The 23,672-nt window shown below is 48.4% G+C and overlaps 1 protein-coding gene across 1 annotated transcript in view; it reads right to left on the bottom strand.

Moving 5' to 3' along the window:
- Nucleotides 1-8,799: 8,799 nt before the first annotated feature.
- Nucleotides 8,800-23,672, bottom strand: part of Fbxo16 (F-box protein 16) — a 36,741-nt gene continuing 21,868 nt past the window's right edge. Inside the window, exons 5-7 of the mRNA XM_048330980.1 lie at nt 23,189-23,473; nt 19,985-20,083; nt 8,800-9,700 (exon numbers count right to left, since the gene is read on the bottom strand). Coding sequence (XP_048186937.1) covers nt 9,536-9,700; nt 19,985-20,083; nt 23,189-23,473 — 549 coding nt within the window. The 3' untranslated portion in view covers nt 8,800-9,535. The remainder of the gene's footprint in view (nt 9,701-19,984; nt 20,084-23,188; nt 23,474-23,672) is intronic.

Below are 23,672 nucleotides of genomic sequence, written 5' to 3'. Positions count from 1 at the left end.
TGTCCTACAGCTGTGTTATCAGCTAGGCGAGAATAGGTTGGTGAATCTCGGTCCCAGGCAGGTAAACAAAACAACAAAACAAACAAAAACGTTTACGCCTTATCTGAAAGACTAAAGCAAACAGGGCTACAGAGACCTGACCCAGGTGGTCAAACCTCTGCCCAGCAAGGAAAGGCCCTGAGTTCAAACTCCAGTACAGCAAAGAAGAAAAATACAGTTAACTATGCAAATATTTGATCACCTTTGATCATGCCAACCAATGAAAATGGTTACACTGGTGTTCAGCTGGGCGATGTTAGCCAAGAAGCATCCAGACACGCTTACAATGTGTTTAAGGATGCAGGAAGCAAGTTGAGGCACTCAGTGATTTGCACAGGCTTATAAGGCATACAAGGAGAAATAAATACCCACTGGCGACACGCGAGATTCCCGTGTGCAGGGCTGCGCCTGGGTGGTGGAACTGCGGCTGTGTTTTTTCCTCTGGGTGTGTGTGTGTGTGTGATTACTCACACTTCTCAGTGTTTTTGCCGGCGTACACCCACCCTGACCACCTCTTACTTCGACTTGCAGGCGGCAGAGGCCGAGGCCCAGGGAGTCTCCTCGGCCTCCTTCCGGGCGGTGGGAGGCTCGCCGGGGTCGGGGCGCCCTCTCCCAGGGGCAGAAGCCTCAAGGAAGGTTCCAGAGGCCGTGCAGCACAGGGGAAGGAGCGCCCCCGAGGATGAGGCTGTGTGACCTCGAGGTGGGGCGCCCGGGGGAGCCCGGGGCGGCGGAGCGCGCGGGAAGGGAAGCTCGCGGTCGGAGCCCGCGTCCTGCACGCCCTAGGCTGACGGGCGGGCGGGCGGGCGGAGCAGACACGGCGGGGGGCGTGGCGGGGGGCGTGGTCACCGAGGAGCCACCGACCCAACGAGCTGACAGGGCGGAGGGGGCGTGGCCGGGGCGTGGTCACCGAGGAGCCACCGACCCAACGTGCAGACAGGGCGGAGGGGCGTGACCGGGGGCGTGGTCTCGGGGGCGTGGTTCCTCGAGGCCCCGCCCCGGCCCGACCCGCGGGGAGCCGACGTGCACAGGCCCACGGAGACCCTGTGCCGCCCCCGTCGCCCCGCCCCGAAACCTGGGAGGCCCCGAGCGCCCCACGGGGCCTCGGCCCGCTGCCCGGGGCTCGCGGCGGCCCGTCCCGCCTCGGTCACGGGGCCTCGGCCGGCTGTCCGCGCTCCCGGGCGCCCCGGCGGGTGGGCGTCGGGCCGTCCCGAAGCCGTCCCCGTGGGTGCTCAGTGCCTGGAAGAACAAACACGCAGACCCCGTTTAGGGTGGATCGTTCTAGAACCGACGTGTCTTCCTGGCCTGCCGGCCCCCGTCTCTTCCCCGCCGCCCGCCTTTCTCGTGAAGCCTTTGCCCTCCTCCTTCTCCAAGCCCGCCTTTCTAGCTTCCCCTTGGGTTCCCTTGCAGTTCCTATGAGCAAATCCAAAGGCAGATCGAGCTCTGGACTGTTGATGATCGTGTGGGGTTGGGGGGGGGGGGGTTGCTCTTTGTATTTTGTCTTGTTTTGCAGACCCAGGGGCTTGCGTCTGCTAAGCAAATAACTCCACTGCTGACTTCGAATATGTGCTTCCTTTCCTTTCCTTCCTTTCTCCTTTCCTTCCTCCTTCCCTCCTTTCCTTCCTTTCTTCCTTCCCTCCTCCCTTCCTCCCTTCCTTCCTCTCTTCCTCCCTCCCTTCTTTCCTTCTTTCTTTCCTTCCTTCCTCCCTTCTTTCCTCCCTTTCTCCCTCCCTCCCTCCCTCCCTCCCTCCCTTCCTTCCTTCATTCCTTCTTCCCTCCCTCCCTCCCTCCCTTCCTTCCTTCTTTCCTCCCTCCCTTCCTTCCTTCCTTCTTTACTTCTTTCCTTCTTCCTCCTTTTCTTCCTTCCTTCCTTCCTGGCTCCCTCCCTCTTTCCTCCCATTTTTCCCTTTTTGAGCAAAACGTAAACTGAGTCTAGGACCCCTCTAGTTCGCCTGGGTGCAGCACCTGGCACCTTTCTGGGTGACGTGGGGTGGGGGTGAGGTTACCTTGGAGCGGCCTGGCAGACACCATCCTGGGCAAGTCACGAAGCCACCACAGGTCACAAGGTGAGTGCACACTCCCCCCCCCCCCCCCGCAGGACGATGTGACAGTGACAAGGGACAGTATCACTCTGGTGACTCCCCAGCCACGTGGGACTGGTTCTGATCACGAGGGAATATGGAGAGACAGCCTCAGAAGTGGCCCAGACCATCGTCACCACCGTCGTCAAAGTCAAGGCCACCTTCACCAAGGAGACTGCTCTACACAGGAGACCCCACAGAAGGCCCAGGGCCTCTGGCTGGGCTCTAAAAGGCTTCCTGAGATCATCTGTGAAAGGTCACCAGTCTCTGATCAAAGAGAGCGCGCTTGTAACTCTTCTTCTGGGTGGTTGTGTAGGGCTTGAACTTGGGGCCTGGGCGCTGTCCCTGAGCTCTTCTGTTCAAGGCTAGCACTCTACCACTCAAAGCTACACTTGCAGTTTTCTGGTGCATAACAGGAGATCGGAATCTCATGGACTTTCCTCAGATCTTAGCCTCCTGAGTAGCCACCAGCACCTGGCTAGTTTGTAACTTTTTTGTGTGTGGTGGTTTTTTTTTTGTGTGTGTGTGTGAGTGTGTGTGTGTGTGTGTGTATTTTTTTTTTGGGGGGGTGGCAGTCCTGGGCCTTGGACTCAGGGCCTGAGCACTGTCCCTGGCTTCTTTTTTGCTCAAGGCTAGCACTCTGCCACTTGAGCCACAGCGCCACTTCTGGCCGTTTTCTATATATGTGGTGCTGCGGAATCGAACCCAGGGCTTCATGTATATGAGGCAAGCATTTTACCACTAGGCCATATTCCCAGCCCTAGTGTGTAACTTTTTAAGTACATTTGAATATGTCAGAATGAAAGGAATAAGTGAAATTCACCACCACAGCCCCACCTGCCCCAGCTTGTCCTTGGGACTTGTGCCAACACAGCAGCTGTCTCCTGTCCCCCAAACATAACTCCTACCATGTCCTCCCAATTCTTTTTTCAAATACAATGTATCTCATGAACTATTTAACTTGTGGGCAGGGTTGGGAGAGGGAAGCTGGGGGAGATCAGAGGAAGAGGTGACTCCAAAAAAAAAAAAAAAGCAATGTACTCAATATCTGACTTATAAAATGGTAATCCCCCTGTACAACACCTTAACAAGCAAATTATACTTTAAAAAATGTCTCTCACGTAGCTGCCTTTTAAATTAAACCTCTGACTTTTTTTGTTTTGTTTTGTTTTTTTGGCCAGTCCTAGGCCGTGAACTCAGGGACTGAGCACTGTCCCTGGCTTCTTTTTTGCTCAAGGCTAGCACTCTGCCACTTGAACCACAGCGCCACTTCTGGCCATTTTCTGTATATGCGGTGCTGAGGAATCGAACCCAGGGCCTCATGTATACGAGACAAGCACTCTTGCCACTAGGCCATATCCCCAGCCCCACCTCTGACTTTTTTTAATGGCTACATAATGGTTTTAAGGAGAGTCTGTAAGAAGAATTTGTATAACATAAAGTTCTTTGCAACCCCTAAGGACTGATGACCCCAAATCTAGTCAGGATCACTGCTGTTTTCTGAGGTAAACTCCTAGCTGTTTTTCGGGTCTCCTTTTGCTCGCTCCATCCTCCTATCCTCTGTACAGTTACTGGAGTCATCTGCCTATAAGCACATGGTTATCCTTTCGGGACCCTGCTTCCCACAGTGCCAGGCCAGACTTACCCATGATTCTTGGGAAAGCCACGTTCTTTGAGCTGAGCCCAGGTAATCTCCTATCAAATGACCAGAACCTTCCTCAATTACAGAGGGGGGAAAATGTTTGTGGCTAAAACTTTCTCAACATGAAAATATATTTTCCCTGTATTTTTTTCCATAGTAGTAAAGACCTACACTTTGATCCACTGACATATGGGAAATTACAAAGATTTGGTGACAGCATATAACTTTAGTAGCTTTTTTAATGGGTATGTGTTGGCAGTTGTGATTTTTACAATTGTACAGTCAATTTCTTTCTTAATTATTATTTCAGTGTATGTGTGCATGTGCACCAGTCCTGGGGCTTGAACTCCAAGCCTGGGTGCTGATTCTAGCTTTTTTGTCCAAAGCTGGCATTCTGCCACTTGAGCCACAGCTCCACTTCTGCCTTTTTGCTGGTTAACTGGAGATAAGAGTTTCATAGACTCTTTGCTTCCTGGGCTGGCTTTGAATGTTGAACCTCAGACCTCAGCTTCTTGAATGGCTAGATTTATAGGCCTGAGCCAATGGTGCCTTCCTGTTGCTATTTTTTGACTATGGGATGAAACAGAGCAAAATTTCATCATGAACGAGTTAGAGGAAAATCACCACACTCAAGACTAAATGCTTTGGTGCCTTCTTATAGTTTTTCAACTTTTCAACTATTACGCCCCTTGACTTGAAAGTTGACTAATTTCTGTTTGTGTTGTCTTTTTTTTTTTTCTAGAACCTGCTAGCTCCCTGGAAAATTTCTGTGCTCATGTCTCTATATAATTCATCAGCTTTAAAAGACCCAGTCAATTCTCCACTTGGTAAAATTTTTGAAAATCAAGACATTAGTCTCCTTTTACTAACTTAGAGTATTATTCCCACCATCTGTCTATTACACAGAGAAGTATTGCCTTGGAGAGCTCTCAATTTTTGTTGTGTGGAACTGTATTTAACATGTTTACTCAGCACATGCAATTACAGTGGAAGGAGAAAGAAAATACGACTGAAAAGTCACTGGAGAACGTTATCAAGGAGTTGAGACTTTTTTTTTAAATAAAAGAATGTTTCTACTACAAACTGTCATGTACAGGAGATCTTGTTAGACTCTAGGGCCAGGTGTGGTAGCTTGTATCTATAGTCCTAGCTACTTAGGAGGTGGAGGAAGGAAGATCAAAACCCAAAGTTGGCCAGAGGAAAAAAGTGGAAGACCTTCTCTAGAAACAAAATAAAGAAAGGTAAAAGCAGATTCTGATTTATAGGTCTGGAAGGTAACCAAGATTCACCATTTCAACTAAGTACCAAGGTCACGTAGAAGAACTAGCAATGGGAGGAAGAAACCCATCTGGGCAGAATAAAAGGGGAAGGAGTGCCCTCTAGTGTCAGAGAATAAAAAAGCAGGCGGAGAAAGGCACATCTCAGGTGGTTGGATGACAGTCTGGTGAGTGTTGTTCCTACTGTGCAAAGAATGGAAATATGGAGTGAGTGAAGCCAGGTTCCTTTGAAGACGCTCAGTCTAGAAGGTGGCAACAAGGGAGGTTCAAGGAGAAATGACTAGTAGATGGGACACATGAACAGAATACAGAATCCTGCACCAGGAATATCGCATCAGCACAAACCGTGAGTCGGAGCCCTTTGTAGGTTTAAACAGTCTCTCTGTGTCCGTGGTCCCTCCGAGGGGCTTCGAGAACTCACCTCATTTCCGATCTTCTGTTCTGAACTTCCCATGCCTCACTCTTGTCCTCTCTCGCTCATTCCTCATCCAAGCTGTTCTTGAGAAATAAAATGGAACAGCTGGGCACGTGCGGCTCATGGCTATCACCCTGGCTACGTGGGAGGTCTGGAATAGGACGATTTCAATTTGACGCCAACCTAGACAGAACATTCTCAAACTCATAGTTTGGGTACCATGGTGAGGGCCGATCGACCTGAGGCAACTTTGAGGGGCTGTGTTTGGGAGGACTGCGGCAGCAGGTTGGCCCAGGCAGGGAAGTCAGTGAGTCTGTCTGTCTCTGAGGATAGAGGCTGGATGGAAGGATGCAGAACACAGTGGTGTCCCTGCTGATTCCAACTGTGGGGGGTTCTGTTTCACACACAGATATGAGAACAGGTAATATTTGTCATTGTGCCTGGCTTATTTCACCTCATGTAATGTCCTCTAGGTCCATCTGTGTTGTCACAAATGACAAGACTTCACTTTTATGGCAGAATAATATTCCACTGTATAGCACATTAAAAAATCTACTCATAGCTGGGTGCGGTCACTCACATCCTAAAACCCTAGCTACTCAGCAGGCTGAGATGTGGGAATCTTGGTTCAAAGCCAGCCCCCAGGCAGCCAAATTTGTGAGATCCTTCTCTCCAAACAGCCAGCAAAAAGACAAAAGTAGAGGGATGGGTCAAGTGGTAGGGTACTAGCTGAGTGAATAAAACCAAGTGAGAGCACAAGACCCTGAATTCAAGCCCCAGCACCCCCAAAGCCATTCATTTCCCAATAAGCTCTAAGGTTTAGCTCCTAGCTTGGCTATTGTGTCCTAAACATGGCTGTGCAGATGTCTCAACATGTTGATTTCATTGCCTTGATGTCATCTTCCAACACCCCTACTCCCCTAAACTGCCTGCTGGCGGGGACCGCGTCTCCGTGGCTTCCTTTGGCCCTGATGCCACAAAGATAATTACATGGTGCCCTGGTTTTAGAGTTTTGCAAACACAGTTACTGTAGGGACATGTTGCGAAGGACGGAGGAGGGTACTCGCCATCCGCGTGCCTGACAGCGCCTTCCTCGGCCTCTTAGAGCCCCAGGGCTGGTGCTCCCTCCCTCCCTCTGCATCGTGCTCTGTGCCCCTGTCCTGGGTCTAGGAAGACCTGCTTCTCAGCCCACATGCTGAGTGAAGACAGGCCGCAGGGGAGGCAGTGGATGCGCGGAAATGCCCGGTGGGGAGGAGGCGGGGCCATTGGTAGAGCTGTGGATCTTTGGAAGCAAACACCTCTGGGCTCAGCCTCAGCCTTGCTTCTTGGTAGCTGTGGTCACCTGGAGCACATGCCTTTATTCTGATTCTGCATCTATAAAATGAGGAGTCTTGTGGAAATTAAACAAGAGTGCAAAAGTAACTCATGAAGCCAGATGCTGGTGGCTCACACCTGTAATCCTAGCTATTCAAGAGGCTGAGCCAGCCCGGGCAGGAAAGCCTGCAAGACTCTTCTCTTTAACCACTAAGAAGCTGGAAGTGGAGCTGTGATTCCACTTGAGCATAAAAGCTAAAGGACAGCACCCAGACCCTGAGTTCAAGTCCCAGTTCCAGTGCACGTGCATGCACACACGCGCGCACACACACACACACACACACACACACACACACACACACCAAGTAGCCTTGGAGCATTGAACACATGCCTATCTCCTTCACCATCAGACTCGAACCTCCTGCTTATTCTGGGGGTGTAAGGGGCAGAAGTATCCTGGCTGTGGCTGAGATTTCTAAAATCCGTTGCACAACAGCCTTCAGATCAGCGAGGGCTGCTAAGGAAGGAAAGAATGGCTGCTCTGTTTGCATTGTGGTGGAGGGTGGCGTGGGGAAGAGATTTCCAAACCACCCTAATTACCTCCCAAGACTTTTTCCACTTGCCCAAGCCAGAGATCTACAAGTCACTCTTGACTTTTCCTCTCCCACCAACCATCTCTACGTCTTTCTCCTGAAAACAGACTACCCCCTTCTAGATCTTTCCACCCTCCGCTTCTTCAGTTTACGTTTCCATCGTCTTTTCCCTGGAAAGGGGCACTGGCTCCATGCCGGTGGCAACCTTCCGTACTGTCCCTGAGCGCCTTCTAAGCCAAGTCTCAGCATGTCACTCTCCCCGCTGAAATTCCTTATTGATTGTTCAGTGACCTAAGGGAGAAGGCTGGCTTCCTGTTCTCACTCTTGGCTGGCTCTCTAACTCAACCTTAGCCCAAATCCCCCGGCTCTCCTGCACAGCTTGGTCACAGGATAGCTTATAGTGACTGAGGGTTTGCCTAGACTTGGGTCTTTTAGTGCAAAAGTGGGAAAGCCATAATGGTTCGTCACCTTTACCTCTGCATGTTTTTATCTCTTTCCTTTTTCGAGAAGACTCCCCTAGGTTTCCCCTCCCCCCAAACACACCTTACTTCTTATTTACTACTAAACGATACTCATCTCTAGCTTCTTTCTTGGCAAGTGTGTGTGTGTGTGTGTGTGTCTGTGTGTGTGTGTGTGTCTGTGTGTGTGTGTCTTGAAGCTTGAACTCAGGGCCTAGGTTGCTGTCCCTTAGCTTTTTCACTCAAGGCTGGTGCTCTACCACTTGAGCCATACCTCTACTTCTGGCTTTTTGCTGGTTAGTTGGAGATAAGAGTCTTGCAGACTTTCCTACCTGGGCTGGCTTCGAACCTCAGTCCTCAGATCTCAGCCTCCCTAGTGGCTCTTATTCTCTTCTCCCTGCCCACATCTTATGGTGGTCACATCACATGGTGGTCCCTAGGAGTCCAGGTGCTGATGTCCTAACTCCTAGCATGCATGGAGATAGAAAGGAATTGGGGTTAAGTGAGGTCACTAGGATGGGATCCCAAACTAGTATGACTTATGTTCTTGTAAGAAGAAGACATTCAGAAACAGACAGACACACTGAAGAAACTAGCAAAAACTCGGGGGGTATGATGGCCATCTACCCAGACCATCACAATCCAGAATACCATGAAGACACATGCACACCCATATTCATTGCTGCACTAGTCACAATAGCCAAATTTATGGAACTAGCCCAATGTCCTACAATAGATGGGTGGATCAAGAAAATGGGGTACCTATACACAATGGGATTGTACTTATCCTGTGGAAATAATTAGATGATGTCATTTACAGGGACTTGGATGGACCTTGAACAAATCATGTTAAGTAAGCCAAGCTCAGAGACCAATGACACATGTTTTCTTTCATATGAGGAAGCTAGATAAAAATACAACTACGCATGTTAACATACAGGACTCAATGCATTTACACACGGATAGACTGAAGGAGGGTACATATAGGGGAGGGATCCAAAGGCGTAACTCTTCTGAACAACAAATCTACTATCAAAATGAATACCAGGAAGAAGAAACGTGCTTTAGGGAATGTAAAAATGAGCCGCGTAACTTGAGGATAGGTATGGGAGGCGGAAAGGGGGAAGAATGAAGGACGGCACAACAATGACCAAGAAGCATAGTCCTCATAACCTGACTTGGGGAATCGTAACCCCTTTGTACAACTACTTAATAATAACAATTTAAAGAAAGATTAAAAAAAAAAACTAGCCCTACTGATGACTCGGTTTTAGATTTCCAGCTTCTAGAATTGTGGAAAGATGAACTTGTATTGTTGAAGCCACCCCGTCGTGGAACAGCCCTAGCAAACAATGACGCCATGATAGATACCCGCTTTGAATGTGCGCAGAGACTTGGGCTGCATCATCACTTCCTTCTGGGATGTTCCTCAGCAGCTAGAACAACCAGAGGTACCATCAGATGTCCCTTCTTTAACCCCACGGTGCCTAGCTCTCTAAGATGCCATTTCGAAGACAGTACAATGCCAACACTGACTCCATGAACTCCTTTTCCCCTGAAATACTGTCAGACTCACTTGCACAACCAAGTATGAAGCCAAGAGAGTTTCCGATGGAGGAGCCAGGCGGGACCCAAGCGTGCCCCGTGCCTCAGCTTGTCCTTCCCCGAGTCCTTCCTGAGTCTCACACCCCCTAGCTCCTTGCTGTGTCTTCCATCCTCTTACTCGGGGGCCAGGATGGGGTGGGACTGCAGCCCAGCAGGTCTTTGTAGGTGCTGCCCAGGAATGTCACGGGCTGCTTCAGGGGCTGGGGGTCCCAGGGATGAAGGCGGAAGCCAGGCAAGATGAGCTGGAACTTTCAGAGGGCGGCCAGCACTTAGGGACATCTAGGGAGGAAAAGAGTAACATGAGGAGGAGGGTGGCCAAAACAATCAAGAGAAGCTATCCGAATGAGGGCAATTTTATGCAGTTACCGGGCGGAAGTGGGGGGGTTGGGTTATGGAACGCTCCCCTCCCCCACCCCATGCGATGTTCCCATGGAATTCTAATAAATTCTCCAGCCTCCAGAATGTTTCACACACATTATTTTCTTTGGACCTCAAGAAAGGCACATGAGGTAGGGAGGTATTAATAATCTTCATTATACAAATAAATGGCTGAGTGGGTACGACCACGGACAGCCCACGCGTGTTCGCACCGTTCAAACTCACAGTTGGGCCTGGAGGCTTGTGAGGAGATCGGGGAGCGCTGGGCGGGGGCCCATGTTTTCTGTTAGATTCATATTTCTATGCATCTGTACATGAACCTCTTCTCTCCAGAGAGGCGTATGGCACAGGTTGACAACATCCCAACCCCAACTCACAGTGACAGAGGACTTCTCGGTGACATCTGGCCATGTGCACGGGGAAGGAAGAGACACACACACAGAAAAAGAAAAGAATAATGCAAGCTGAGCTTGTAAGAAGAGAGAAGGAAGCTTGTTTTGGGGGGAGAAATGGGGTACTGAGGGTTGAATTCAGGGTGCCCTGCATGCTAGGCAAGTACTCTTCCATTTGCAACTTGCCCTCAGCTCTTTTTGTTATTTGTCTTATTTATTTATTTTTGTTCCAGTCCTGGGGCATGAACTCAGGGCCCAGGTGCTTTCCCTTAACTTTTTTTCCTCGAGGCTGGGGCTCTACTATTTGAGCCACAGCTCCATTGCCAACTTTTTGGGGGTTAATTGGAGACAAGAGTCTCATGGACTTTTCTGCCCAGTTGGGTTCTGAATTGTGATCCTCAGATCTCAGCCTCTGGAGTGACTAGCGTTATAGGAATAAGCCACTGGTACTAAGTTGAGTGGTTAATTTGTGTGTGTGTGTGTGTGTGTGGGCGTGTGTGTGTGTGCGTGTGTGTGTGTGTGTGTGTGTGTATACTGGGGCTTGAACTTCGGGCCTCTTGACCAAAGCTGGCACTCTACCACTGGAGCCACAGCTCCATTTCAGGCTTTTGCCTGGTTAATTGGAGATAAGAGTCTCACAAACTTTTTCCGTCCAGGCTGGCTTTGAACTGCACTCCTCAGCTCTCAGCCTCTTAAGTAGCTAGGATTCCGGGTGTGAGCCACCAGCACCCGGCATGGTTCAGTTCTGAATGAAACCTTGTGTCTCCTAAAAACGCTGCAAGCTTCTTGTGGGCAAAGCTTCTCTTCCCTGTCTCTCCGGGTGTCTTCTGTCTGCTCACAGTGTCCAGTGTTGAGAAGACAAAACTGAGGGGAAGCAGCAAGTGGCTAACTCAGAGAAAGCGTGTGTGGGAAGGGGGGAAGCCAGGAGCAAACCATCTTCCCTCACGAGAAGCTTTCCGTGCTGCTTTAAGGTCCTGTGAAGTGGGGCTGGGCAGAAGGTAAGGGAATCAATTGGAGTGTTCCTTTGTGCCGGGTTGGGAATGCTGGTGATAAAGTCATGCCAGTTGAATGAAGAAAAAGCCTGTGATAACAAGACGCGGCGAGTCACACCTTGGCTGTAACACTTTCAGATCTAATCCTGTTACTACAGTGGCTTATCTGTCACTGCTTTTAAGGAAGCCCCAGGCCCGGGGGAGTTCACAGGCCCAGGCAGGCCACTGGCAGCTTTCCATTTTCACAGTGGAGGGTCCCTGGGCTCCAGACTCTTGAACTTCTTTCTCTTCTCCCCAAGATCAGCTCTGAGAAAGTGGTTTCCTCATGCCCACCCCTCTTGCCCCAGGAAACAAGCTTACAGACACTCATCAGTTTAGGACCTTACTGGCCCTCATTCAAAGACACGATGGAAAGAATAGGGGCGTTAGAGAAAAGAGGTCTTGCTCACGTTGGCGCCTCGCACCGCCGTGCACCACAGGCTAGAAACACATCAGCGGTCTTCGGTTCCAGGAATGTGTGTGAGTTTGCTTGAATCAGGAGAGCAGGGAGGGAAATCTACTTTGCAAGGAGAGACTTAGGACAGGCACTGATGGCCCAGGAAGGGGGCCAAGAATAGGATCCTGCGGGATTTCAATAATTCCGGTGTCCAAAGCATGCCTTTACATTTCTCATCTACTCCCTTCCATTTAAAGACATAGCAGTTGGGGGCTGGTGGCTCACGCCTGTAATCCCGGCTACTCAAGAGGCTGAGATCTGAGGATCACAGTCTGAAACCAGCCCAGACAGGAAACTCTATGAGACTCTTAGCTCCACTAAACTATCAAAAGAGCTGCAAGTAGAGCTGTGGCTAAAGTGGTAGAGCACTGGAGCAAAAGCAGCTCAGGGACAGTGCCTGGGCTCTGAGTTCAAGCCCTAGGACCAGCACCGATTAAAAAAATAAAGTGAACCTATCTAAAAAAAATGTCCTAAAGCTAAAAGGGCTGAGGGCATGGCTCAAGTGGCAGAGTGCCTGAGGTCCTAGCAAGCCTGAGGCCTTGAGTTCAAATCCCAGTACCAACAAAAACAAAAGAAGGTAAGAGAGCCAAGCACAGTGACTACTTGGAGGCCAGGGTTCAAGGCCAATGAGACCACAATAAAACAAACAAACAGGGCTGGGGATATAGCCTAGTGGCAAGAGAGCTTGCCTCGTATACATGAGGCCCTGGGTTCGATTCCCCAGCACCACATATACAGAAAATGGCCAGAAGTGGCGCTGTGGCTCAAGTGGCAGAGTGCTAGCCTTGAGCAAAAGGAAGCCAGGGACAGTGCTCAGGCCCAGAGTCCAAGGCCCAGGACTGGCCAAAAAAAAAAAAAAAAAAAAAAAAACAAGGGCATAGTGCTAACTTTCCCCTTGTAGGAGACCCCACCTCCCTCCTCCGTGAAAAACATCTCCCCTCCATGTGTTGTGAAGACTTCCAGTCCAGGGGTGATGTGTAACACTGTGCTTAAGCAGGGATGATCATTTGAAAGTCGTCAGAGTAGAAGCGTGAGCCAGGCACGTGGCTCAAGTCTGTAATACTAGTCACTTGGGAGGCAGAGATTGGAGGATTAAGGTTGGAGGCCGGTCCAGGCATAGGAGCTCATGAGTTTCCACCCATGGCTGGGTTACGTGGTGCTTGGGGTGGACACAGTGGCTGCTGTCTGTCATCGTCAGCCCCGTGGTGAAACATATGTAGTGGAGAGTGGCAAAGACCGTATTTTGAAAATAAGCAACACAGAAGGAGAGGAAGGGAGAACTCAAGTGGTAGAAAGTCTGTTGTGGAAGCACAAAGCCCTGTGTTCAAGCCTCGGTACCACCACCTCAGGGAGAAAAAGAAAAGAAAAAAAAAAGCAGAAATGTTTTTGTTTGAGTCCCCAGGACTGAAGAGATTCACAAGACTTTCCACCAGGATCTTACGGGAGACCCGTCCCCAGAGTGTCACTGAGCCCAGAAAGCTGCTCAGACTGCCTGGTCACCTTCCGGGGAGCCCCGATTGGATCACTATTTATAATATTTATAAGGACGATAGTTCCCTTTCCTTCTCCCAGGTTCTAGAAAACAGAAGCAAGGTGTTAGGCAGAACCAGTCCACAAGGTTTTAAAGAAGCCCTCGGCCTGTCTTGGGGGGAAATTGTCATGGCAGAGATTAGGCAGAGTTAGCTGAGACTATGAAATTTAAATCCAAGATGACAGGCTTACACCACCCAGCCACCCAAGCGGCTAACCAAGTGAGTCCTGCGTACCGTGACATCTGAGCGGCTTGCTAGCAATGATACACGCATGCACACACGTGCACATGCACACACTATGTTCAGACACACGTCTATATGCATTTTGTTCCGGTGGTTCTGGAGTTGAAGCCATGCCTCTGGCCATTTTCTTGCTCTGGTTATTTTTTGAGATAGGGTGCTACTTTTTGCTCAGTAGCAGCTTGGAACAAGACCCTCTTTATTTACACTTCCTACTACAGCTGGGATACTAGGCATGGCTACCATGCCCAGATACTGGCTAACTGGGGAGGGTGTCTCTCCAACCTTTTGCCCAGGCTGGTCTCAAACCTTGGTAGGATTATAGGCATGAGCCACAGCGTCCAGTCATACACACACACACACACACACACACACACACACACACACACACACATCATAGTAGTAACAGTGGTTAAACATGTCCTTACTGATATGTATATAGCAAATAATATAACTATTTCAAAAACTCAGTTCTCTCCTATTTAAATCTTATATAGAAGCTAATTTATGTCAAATATTTTGGTTTAACTCTAAATGAAAACAAATAGCCATTGGGCCCTTCTTGTCTAAGTAGTCAGTGACAGGGAAGCAGGTAGAATCATTCCAGTGGGAAATGCCAAGATGATTTATTATTTAGCACTATAAAACAAGAGGCGACAAGCCAGAACAGGCACATGGTCCACACACTCTTAGCAGCAAAGGAGGAATGTGAAGACTTAAGTGCAGTCCCTTATGAGAGTGCATTTTGCCAATTGGGATGTGTGTGTGTGTGTGTGTGTGTGTGTGTGTGTGTGTGTGTGTGTCTGGTCCTAGGGCTTAAACTCAGTGCCTGGGCCACTGTCCCTGAGCTGAGCTTCTTTTTGCTCAAGGCTAGCATTCTACCACTTGAGCTACAATGCCAATTCTGGCTTTTTCTGAGTAGTTTGTCTCACAAACTTTTCTGCCCTGGCTGGCTTTGAACCCTGATCCTCAGATCTCAGCCTCCTGCGTAGCTAGGATGACAGGGGTGAGCCCCCGGCACCCGGCACCGCTCAGAATCTTTATCCATGTGGTCTTTTCTCCCTCAAGTACCAAAGCTAACAACTGAGCTGGTAGTTGGCAGGAGAGGTGTGCACACAACCCAGATTTGATAACGGTGAGTTCAACACACTCACGCTTTTCGGTCTAGGAGTGTGGGTGACCTGGAGGAGGAGCTAGCTGCTACACGAAAGCAGGGGCGGGAAAGGGCTCAGAATTACCCAGAGGTCACAGGGGCAGAGGTGGGGCTGCGAGCACATGCCTCACACTTCAGACAGCTACGTGTGACCCTAAGAGTGCACTGGCACCTGGCTCAAGAAGAAGAAAACCGGGGTGGGGGGGTGGGGGGGGAGGCACAAGCCATGAGGTCCCTCTCTCACACGCTGCAGCCTCCTGCTACCACCTTCCACTGTGGGGCTGGTCCCTCTGTGGGTCTCACTTGAATCCTCCTCACTCGTAGGTGATCATTCCCGGTTGCTGCGGCTACAGGAGGCGTTATCCCTTATCTGAAAGGCTTGGGCCCCGAGACAGTCCGGATTTCGGAATGTTTACATTTACACAGGGAGATATCTTGGGGATGGAACTCAGGTGTAACGAAGAAATGCACCTAGCTTTTATGTATACCTTTTCCACGTATAGCCTGCGGGGAATCTGACAGAATATTTCAGTGTTCCTGTGTTTTGACGGTGACTGATGGCGAGAGGTCAAGGGTGGGATTTTCCAACTTGGGGGGTCACCATAGCACTCAGAAACGTTTGGATTTTGGACCAGGCACAGTGGCTCCTACCTACAATCATTGCACCTAGTTGGGAGACTGAGGTCAGAGGATAACAGTTCCAGGCTATTCCAAGCAAAAAAAAAAATCACCAATAACAGGTGGGCCTGATGGCATGCCTGTCTTCCCAACTACAGCATAAATAGGAAGATTTGGAGGATTGTGGTCCAGGGCAGCCCTGCCAAAAAGCAAGATCAGAGCACAAGCATAGCCACAGCAAAGAGGGCCGGTGGCGTGGCTCGGGTGTTGAAGCACCTTCCTAGCAAGCAGACACTCCTGAGTTTAAAGTCTAGTACTATCAGGAAAAGAGGAAAAGATGGGAGAGAGAAACCATTTTTTTTTACTGGCATAAAATTACCATTCACAAATGTAGTGGGAATTATCTTTTCTTGTGCGTGTGTGGCAGTCCTGGGTCTTGAGCGCTGTCTCTGCTCAAGGCTGGGGCTCTACCACTTGAGCCACAGCTCCACTTCTGGCTTTTTTGGTAGTTAATTGAAGTATCTTACAGCCTTGGGCTGGCTTTAAACCACAATCCTCAGACCTCAGCTTCCTCAATAGCTAGGATTACAGGTATAATCCACTGACTCTTGCTGAATTTTTTTTTTAAATCATAGCTAGTGGTAAAATGGATTTCTTTTTAAAAATTAAAAAAAATTATTATAAAGATGATGTGCAGAGGAGTTGCAGTTGCCTAAGTCAGGTAAACGGTACATTTCTTTTTGGATAATGTCACTTCTTCCCTCTCTCCCAGTTTTTCCCTCCCATCCCTACACACAAACTGTAGAGCTCATTTTCAGCGTAGTATTTAATGACTATCACTGCTGCATTTGTTCATCCTATGTCTCCACGTTTCTGTGTCCCTGAAGACAGATAAAGGAACCAGCAAGATAAAAAGAAAGCAAAAACAACAACAAAGAAGAAGAAAACCCGCTTCCATTTCCTGGAGTTCATTGTGATGGATATGTTCTATGGCCTTTGTGTTCCTCTCCTGAGGGTCTCCTCCTTGGGTCTCGCTCGCTGGGTGTGAATGCAAAGGAGCCCGGTATCATTTATCACGTGGATGTCTTGATATTTATAAAAGTCTCACAAGAAGTATGGAAGCGGCCAAGTGTTAGTGATGAGATCTAGGTTTTAGTCCCATCTCCTGCCAATTGTTCACAGCAGACAGCACTTGGGCGAAGCGGTTACGACTCAGGCGGCCCCTGAGGGACCCCCGCTAGAATTGAGAGCCGAAGGGAGAATTGTCAGCTCCCTTTCCAGCTCACTCCGAAGCAGCCCAGGTCACATGGTTTCCCTGGGGACCGTCCTCTTCTACGCCTGGGGTGGTGGCCTAGGGAGAAGTCTTTGTATTCTCTTGTACTTCTGTACTTTTTTTCTCTTCCAGACCTTTCCACTTGAGAAAGCTTCTCCAGCCACCGACCCCTCTGCCCCTTGGGCGTCTCAGCCTGCAGACGGCCTTCCGCTCCGTGCCTGAGGCTTTGCCATGGTCCTTAGGGCACTCAGCACATTCCGGATTCTCCGGGTCTTCCGGAATTCCACCGCCCCGCCTCCAAAACCTACCAAAACCATGCAGGAGCTGAGATCTGAGGATCCAAGTTCAAAGTCAGCAGGAAAAGTCCCCAAGATTCTTATCTCCAATTAACTATCAATTAACTGTGATGCAAGTGTCAGAGCACCAGCTTTGAGCAAGAAAGCTTCGGGTTAGCATCTAGGCCCTGAGTTCAAGATCCTTCACTGGCACAGTAACCACACCAATAACCAGGACAACAAAAACAAACGGAAACCATGTAAGGACTCCCCTCCTCTCCCTTTCCTTTTCCTTTCCTTCTCTCCTTCTTTTCCTTCCCTCCCTCCCTCCCTCCCTCCCTCTCTCTCTCTTTCTTTTTTGTACTAAAGGCCGAGCTCAGAGCCTTGCGCTTGCTGGGCAGGCATTCTATAAATGAGCCTGGTCTCCTGCTTCCCCTTTTGCATGGGTTATTTTCAGCGCAGGATCTTGCTTTATGCCCAGGCAGGCCTGGACTGGGACCCTCCTATTTGTGCTTCACCGCGTCACTGGCAGTGACAGGCACGCACTGGCTGGGCACACGCCTTGCGCTTTCCTTCCAGCCACTGGTTGGAAAGAGAGTTCCGAGAACTTTTATGTGTAGGCCTTGAACCATGATTCCTCCATCTCTGTCTCCCAAATAGCTAGGATAATAGGCCTGGGCCACAGTGCCCAGCTGAGGTAGGGACTTTGTATCAAAGTCACGAGTGTCTCCATGGGAATTACACCCGGGCTGTGTCTACTGTAACAAATATAGCTCTAGGGCTGCACTAGCAAATGTTCTCCTTGGCACGCCTGACGGGATTGCCTCAGCTCGCTCTCCTGGGGCTCCCCTAGCCAGGATTTCTTCACTTCCACAGTTGTCTTGCGTCACTTTGGCGGCCTGTTTCCCCCGTGGTCTGGGTTCTGTGCAGGCCCTGCAAACGGCCACATGCATCCTTGTAACTCCCAGAGCCATGCTCATCACGGTCCGGCACGTGTGTCAGAGACCACAACAGACTTTGGCATAAGGCATCACATGCTCTCCAGCAAAACGGCTACACAGTCCTAGCAACTGAACTCAGGATAGTTACACAGCTAATAGCAGGAGGCAGCTATGATTACGGACTTCACTTACTACTAGCTAACTGTTCTCTTATCATTGTTTAATTTTCTTCCTGGTTTCCTTTCAGCCTTCCTTAGCACAACTTTTTGGCTTTTTAATTCATAATGCATGTTAGGACTTAAGCCATTTCGGCTAGTATTTTCCAGATGGCTAATGGTCAAAAGCCTACTTGGGATGGCTCCTGTTTTTGTGTATGTGTTGTTATTTATTTATTTATTTTGGTCAGTCCTGGGGCTTGAACTCAGGGCCTGAGCACTGTCCCTGGCTTCTGTTTTGCTCAAGGCTAACACTCTACCACGTGAGCCACAGCGCCACTTCTGGCTTTTTCTATATATGTGGTGCTGAGGAATCGAACCCAGGGCTTCATGTATACGTGGCGAGCACTTTACCGTAACTAGGCCATAGTCCCAGCCCCTTTGTTTTCTGCATATGGCTGCCCAGTTCTCCCAGCACCAGTAGTTGAAGAGGCTCTGTTTATTCCATTGTATGTCTTTAGCTCCTTTGTCGAATATCAGCTGACTGTAAGAGTGCGGTTTTATTTCTGGATCTTCAATTCTAATCCATTGGTCTTCAGGTCTGTTTTTATACCAATACCAGGCTGTTTTTGTTATGATGGCCTTGTAGTAGAGCTTGAAGTCTGGTATTGTGATACCTCCTGCACTGCTTTTTTTGCCTAGAATTGCTTTGGCTATTCTAGGTCTCCCAGCCCCTTGTGTGTTTTTTCTAAGCAGAAGAAACATCTGACTGTGCGGATCATTTGTAAGCAGACATCACCATCCATTTTTGTCGTCCTTCAAATTTTCTGTTTTTCTCTGAGCTTCGCCTCTACTCCGTGCCTAGTAGGGGGTGGAAGTAATGGCCCACTTGATAAGCCTCATAAAGTTATTTTTCACAATGAATGGTCTCACCTAACAATGTTACTGCTTGGCTCAAAGCTTTCTATTCCTTTGGTTGTCTGTATACATGTTGGTGATAAGGCTTCCCTACCAACAAATGGGCCCTTCTATTTTAAGAAGCTCATCTCTTCTTGGTATTTTTTAACATAACACTTGAAAATACATTTAACCAGAAGTAATAAGACTTGAGAGCAGAGCTATGAAAGTGACTTGTTCATCAGCACTTACATACAATGCTCCCAGCCCTCCTCTATTTTATAGTCATTGTCCTAGCATGTGCATCCTCAGCTTTTCCCAGGACACTTTACGGCAATGTAAGGACTTTTTAATTCCACCTCTATTTCCTTTTCTTTTGCTCCCTAGACTCCTTGATGTGTTAAAAGGGATCTCCTGAGGTTCAGATCCACAATTTGAGTAGCGCTGCTATGAATTCAATAACGTGCCCTAGTCACAATTACTGACTTTATTTAGGTAGTCAATTAGCTGGGTTTTGTTTCCCCCTAATCAGAGAAAGAAAAGTTCTTATTTTATTTTTCACTTTAAATGCACATTTCAGCTCATGCTCCACTGACAGTGGGAAAACTACAGGAAACGTGCCTGGTTCTCAGGCCTGAGCACCTTCACCAGCGAGAGAAGCAGTGTCTGGCATTTTCTGCCCTTGCCCCTGTCCAACAGGACTCGGAACAGAAGAAAAAACACCACAGATAAAAACATACCCTCCAGCCTGGAACTGGTGGCTCACATCTGTAATACTAGCTACTCAGGAGGCTGAGATCAAGGTCTGAAGCCAGGGCAGGAAAGTCTATGAGACTCTGATTTCCACTAAACTACCAAGAAAGCAGAAGTGGAGTTGTGGCTCAAGAGGTACAGTGCTAGCCTTGATCAAAAGCAGCTCAGGGACAGTGCCCAGGCTTAGCTCAAGCCTGAGGTCCAGAACACATATACACACAAAATGCACCCTGTATATTGTGCAAGACTTATCTGATCTTTCTTTTTTAAACAGCCGATTGGAACAGAGGCTCAGATTAAAATCTCCCAGGTCTCAAAGCTCATCAGCGAGTCAGAAGCAGAGTTCAAGATTTAAACAAGCACTTGATGCCTTCTGATTTACAACACAAATTCAATTTCACAAATACAATTAGCAATCAGGCAATTTTCATATCATCATGTGGTGGATGTTTTATAAGCTGAACTTACCAGTGACTGTGCTTTTCTTAGTCTAGCTCTGTCCTGCAGCTGGTTTTTCTGAGAACGTCGGCTGAAGTCTGGGGTCACTGCATTTCTTTTCCTTCCTCTGCAATTGCACAGAAGTGGGTAAATGATAAATTACCATTTTTAAAATTGGGATGATTTGCATAGATATTTGTTTGATTTCTGTTGCCCCATTTACTTAAAAGATTGTCTTTGCCCACCTAGAAATAAATTAAATGTCTGTCAATAAAGAACAGGTTCAATAAACTCTAGCTCATCCACATAGGGATTATAATGACCTGTAAAAAGAAAGCACATATTTTCTACAGTATGATCACCATGATATAAATGCTACACGGAAAGGTGAAAGGTAGGTAAAGAAAGATGAATATATTGTATGTTGCTTTCCATTTCAGAAAGGATTTACTTAAAATATAATACACAATATCTATTTGCTTGTACTTTTTTTTTTTTCCCTTGGCCAGTCCTGGGCCTTGGACTCAGGGCCTGAGCACTGTCCCTGGCTTCTTCCCGCTCAAGGCTAGCACTCTGCCACTTGAGCCACAGCGCCACTTCTGGCCATTTTCTATATATGTGGTGCTGGGGAATTGAACCCAGGGCCTCATGTATACAAGACAAGCACTCTTGCCACTAGGCCTTATCCCTAGCCCTTGCTTGTACTTTTTAAAAAATTTGGCCATGCTGTTGTTGTTGTTTTTTGAACTCAGGGCCTGGACACTGTCTCTGTGCCTCTTTATACTCAAGGTTGACACTCTACCACTTGAGCCACCATGTCACTTTGGTTTCTGAGTGGTTAATTGGACATAAGAATCTCTCAGGGGGCTGGGAATGTGGCCTAAGGTACAGTGTTTGCCTAGCATGCATGAAGCCCTGGGTTCGATTGTGCTTAGTGCTCAGGCTCTGAGTTCCAGCCCCAGGACTGGCAAAAAAAAAAAAAAAAAAAAAAAAAGAATCTCTCAGGGACTTCTCTGCTTAGGCTGGCTTTGAACAGTGATCCTCAGATCTCAACTTCCTGAGTAGCTAGGACTATAGCACCAGCCATATTTTTTAGCTTGGAGATTATAGCATATATTTTTGGAAAATGGTTCTCTGTATTGTGGGGAGATAGGGACTTTTCAATTCTGCTTTACCTGGTCTGCTTCACTTGAAAATCCACTTACCTATTTCTTAAAATTATAAGCCAAGGGCTGGGAGTATGACTTGGCAGTAGAGTGCTTAACCTAGCATGCATGAAGCCCTGGGTTGGAGTCCTCAGTACCACATAAACAGAAAAGGGGCTGGGGATATAGCCTAGTGGCAAGAGTGCCTGCCTCGGATACACGAGGCCCTAGGTTCGATTCCCCAGTACCACATATACAGAAAACGGCCAGAAGCGGCGCTGTGGCTCAAGTGGCAGAGTGCTAGCCTTGAGCGGGAAGAAGCCAGGGACAGTGCTCAGGCCCTGAGTTCAAGCTCCAGGAATGGTGAAAAAAAAATTATAAGCCAAGATGAAGACTTCAGATTTAGGCAAAATCCCTACAATCTAAAGAGCTAAATAAAACTAAAGATCTTGTCCACGGAGCTGGGGCATTAACACAGACAGAAGATTTATTTCACATGACTTGCATACAATCATTTGAGTATACTTGGTAGAATATCTCCAACAGATGAAAATGCAGGCAAACCCTAAGCTGTTTTCAATAATGTGGTGTGCATTAATGTCAGCATTTGTTAGGATAAAGCCAGGCTCACAGGCCACATTTGCCTGGGCCTGCAAATAAAGTTTTACTGGAACACAGTCATGCTTGCCCTGAACCTGGCGAGAACTCCTAAGCTGGGGTCTGTTCAATCACCATCGTCGTTACCACGGTGATGATGATGATGAGGTGGAGAGGAGGATCAAGATAGTCGCTTTTTTCCTTGCATGATGTCTGTGGCTATTTTCAGTTGTCAACAACAGGCTAAGCAGTTGTTCTACAGACTGACCATATGTCCTGAAAAGCCTACTGAAATAGCTCATGCCTGGTCCTTTACAGAAGGTTTGCCTGAAATAATGGACGTAGGTAGAGCTTCCATGGTTACCAACACCACAAAAAGGGAAACCACCAGAACGGATGTGCCTCATGGTGGACGTTCGTGTGGATGGTTACATGCTCTGGACCAGGGGAGGATGTAACCCTGCCCAACGGCGGTGCCGTCCAGAGTCCAGAATGTGGGAGGCTCTATAGAACCGGAGGGAAGAGAAGAGAGGGGAAGGAAGGGAGAAAAGGAGGGAAGGAGAAAAGAAAGAAAGGAAGGGAGGAGAAATGGAGGGAGGGAAGGGAGGGAGGGAGAAGGGAGGGAAGGAAGGAAGGAAGGAAGGAAGGAAGGAAGGAAGGAAGGAAGGAAGGAAGGAAGGAAGGAAGGAAGGAAGGAAGGCAGGCAGGCAGGCAGGCCTATAGACCAAAGCAAAACACAAGTAATACATGGGTCAACTGTAACATGGAAACCTTATCTGGAATCCATCTTAAATTTCCTGCCATTGTAGTAGAGGGCTTTTTATAGCTCCCTCTCTCTTCTCTTCTGTGCTGGTCCTGGGACTTGAACTCAGGGCCTGGTGCTCTCTTAGCTTTTTTTGTTTTTTCTCCAGTCTAGCACTCTACCATTTGAGCCACAGCTCAATTGGAGATAAGAGTCTCAGACTTTCCTGCCTAGGCTAGTTTTGTTTTGGTTGCCAGTCCTGGGGCATGGGCTCAGGGCCTGAGCACTGTCCCTGGCTTCTTTTTGCTCAAGGCTAGTACTCTACCACTTGAGCCACAGCGCCACTTCCGGCTTTTTTCAATATATGTGGTGCTGAGGAATCGAACCCAGGGCTTCATGTATCAGAGGTGAGCACTTTTACCACTAGGCCATATTCCCAGCCCCCTAGGCTAGTTTTGAACTGTGATCCTCAGATCTCACCCTCCTAAGGAGCTAGGATTACAGGCACTAGCCATCAGTGCTCAACACCCTTTGTGTTTATCTTTAAATTAGGACCTCATCATGTCTCTCGTGATTAAAACTCTCTCTCTCTCTCTCTCTCTTTAACCTCCATGGTACAGATTCTTCGAGGCCTGATCTGAAACGTCCCATGGAAGTGTACCACCTTCTGGTTTCCTCTCCTCATCTTCTCATGATATCATTTAGCTGTGACTTTGACGGTTGGAGAGCAGGAAGTAAGGCTGTAGATTATTCTGCTAACTGATTCTGATAAACGAAGAAGTTAGTAGGATTTGGGGCCTCTTGCCTTTGCCAGCCAAGCTCAGGATCACAATTGTCTAGATAATTAAAACGAATGATATCAGTGGGATGTTTGTCGGAGGATCGCCAAGGTGGGAGCGCCTTCTCTCCTGGGTTCGTCTTCTTGTTTGAAGAGGAGGCCGATCGGAAGGCTGATGAGGGAGAGTGCTTTCCTTCTGAAGAGTTACTCGTCCCGGGCTGCACGTCAGCAATGCTCCATCCATCTTTCGGAGGAGTCTAGAAGAAGAAAAGGCATCATTTCTGCTCACAAAGCTCGGCGATAATAATGACAACAGTGAAATGAAGAACATCTCGATTCTCCTCTCCACCCCATCATCATCATCACCGTGGTAACGACGGTGGTGGTTGAGCAGACCCCACCTTAGGAGTTCTCGCCATGTTCCTGGCACCGTCTCGAGCCGTTTTCATGCACTGT

Source organism: Perognathus longimembris, chromosome 21 (genome assembly GCF_023159225.1).
Source record: "Perognathus longimembris pacificus isolate PPM17 chromosome 21, ASM2315922v1, whole genome shotgun sequence".
NCBI classification, from domain to species: Eukaryota; Metazoa; Chordata; class Mammalia; order Rodentia; family Heteromyidae; genus Perognathus; species Perognathus longimembris.
Note: the sequence above shows the minus strand (reverse complement) of the source record. Positions and strands in the feature narration are given on the sequence as shown.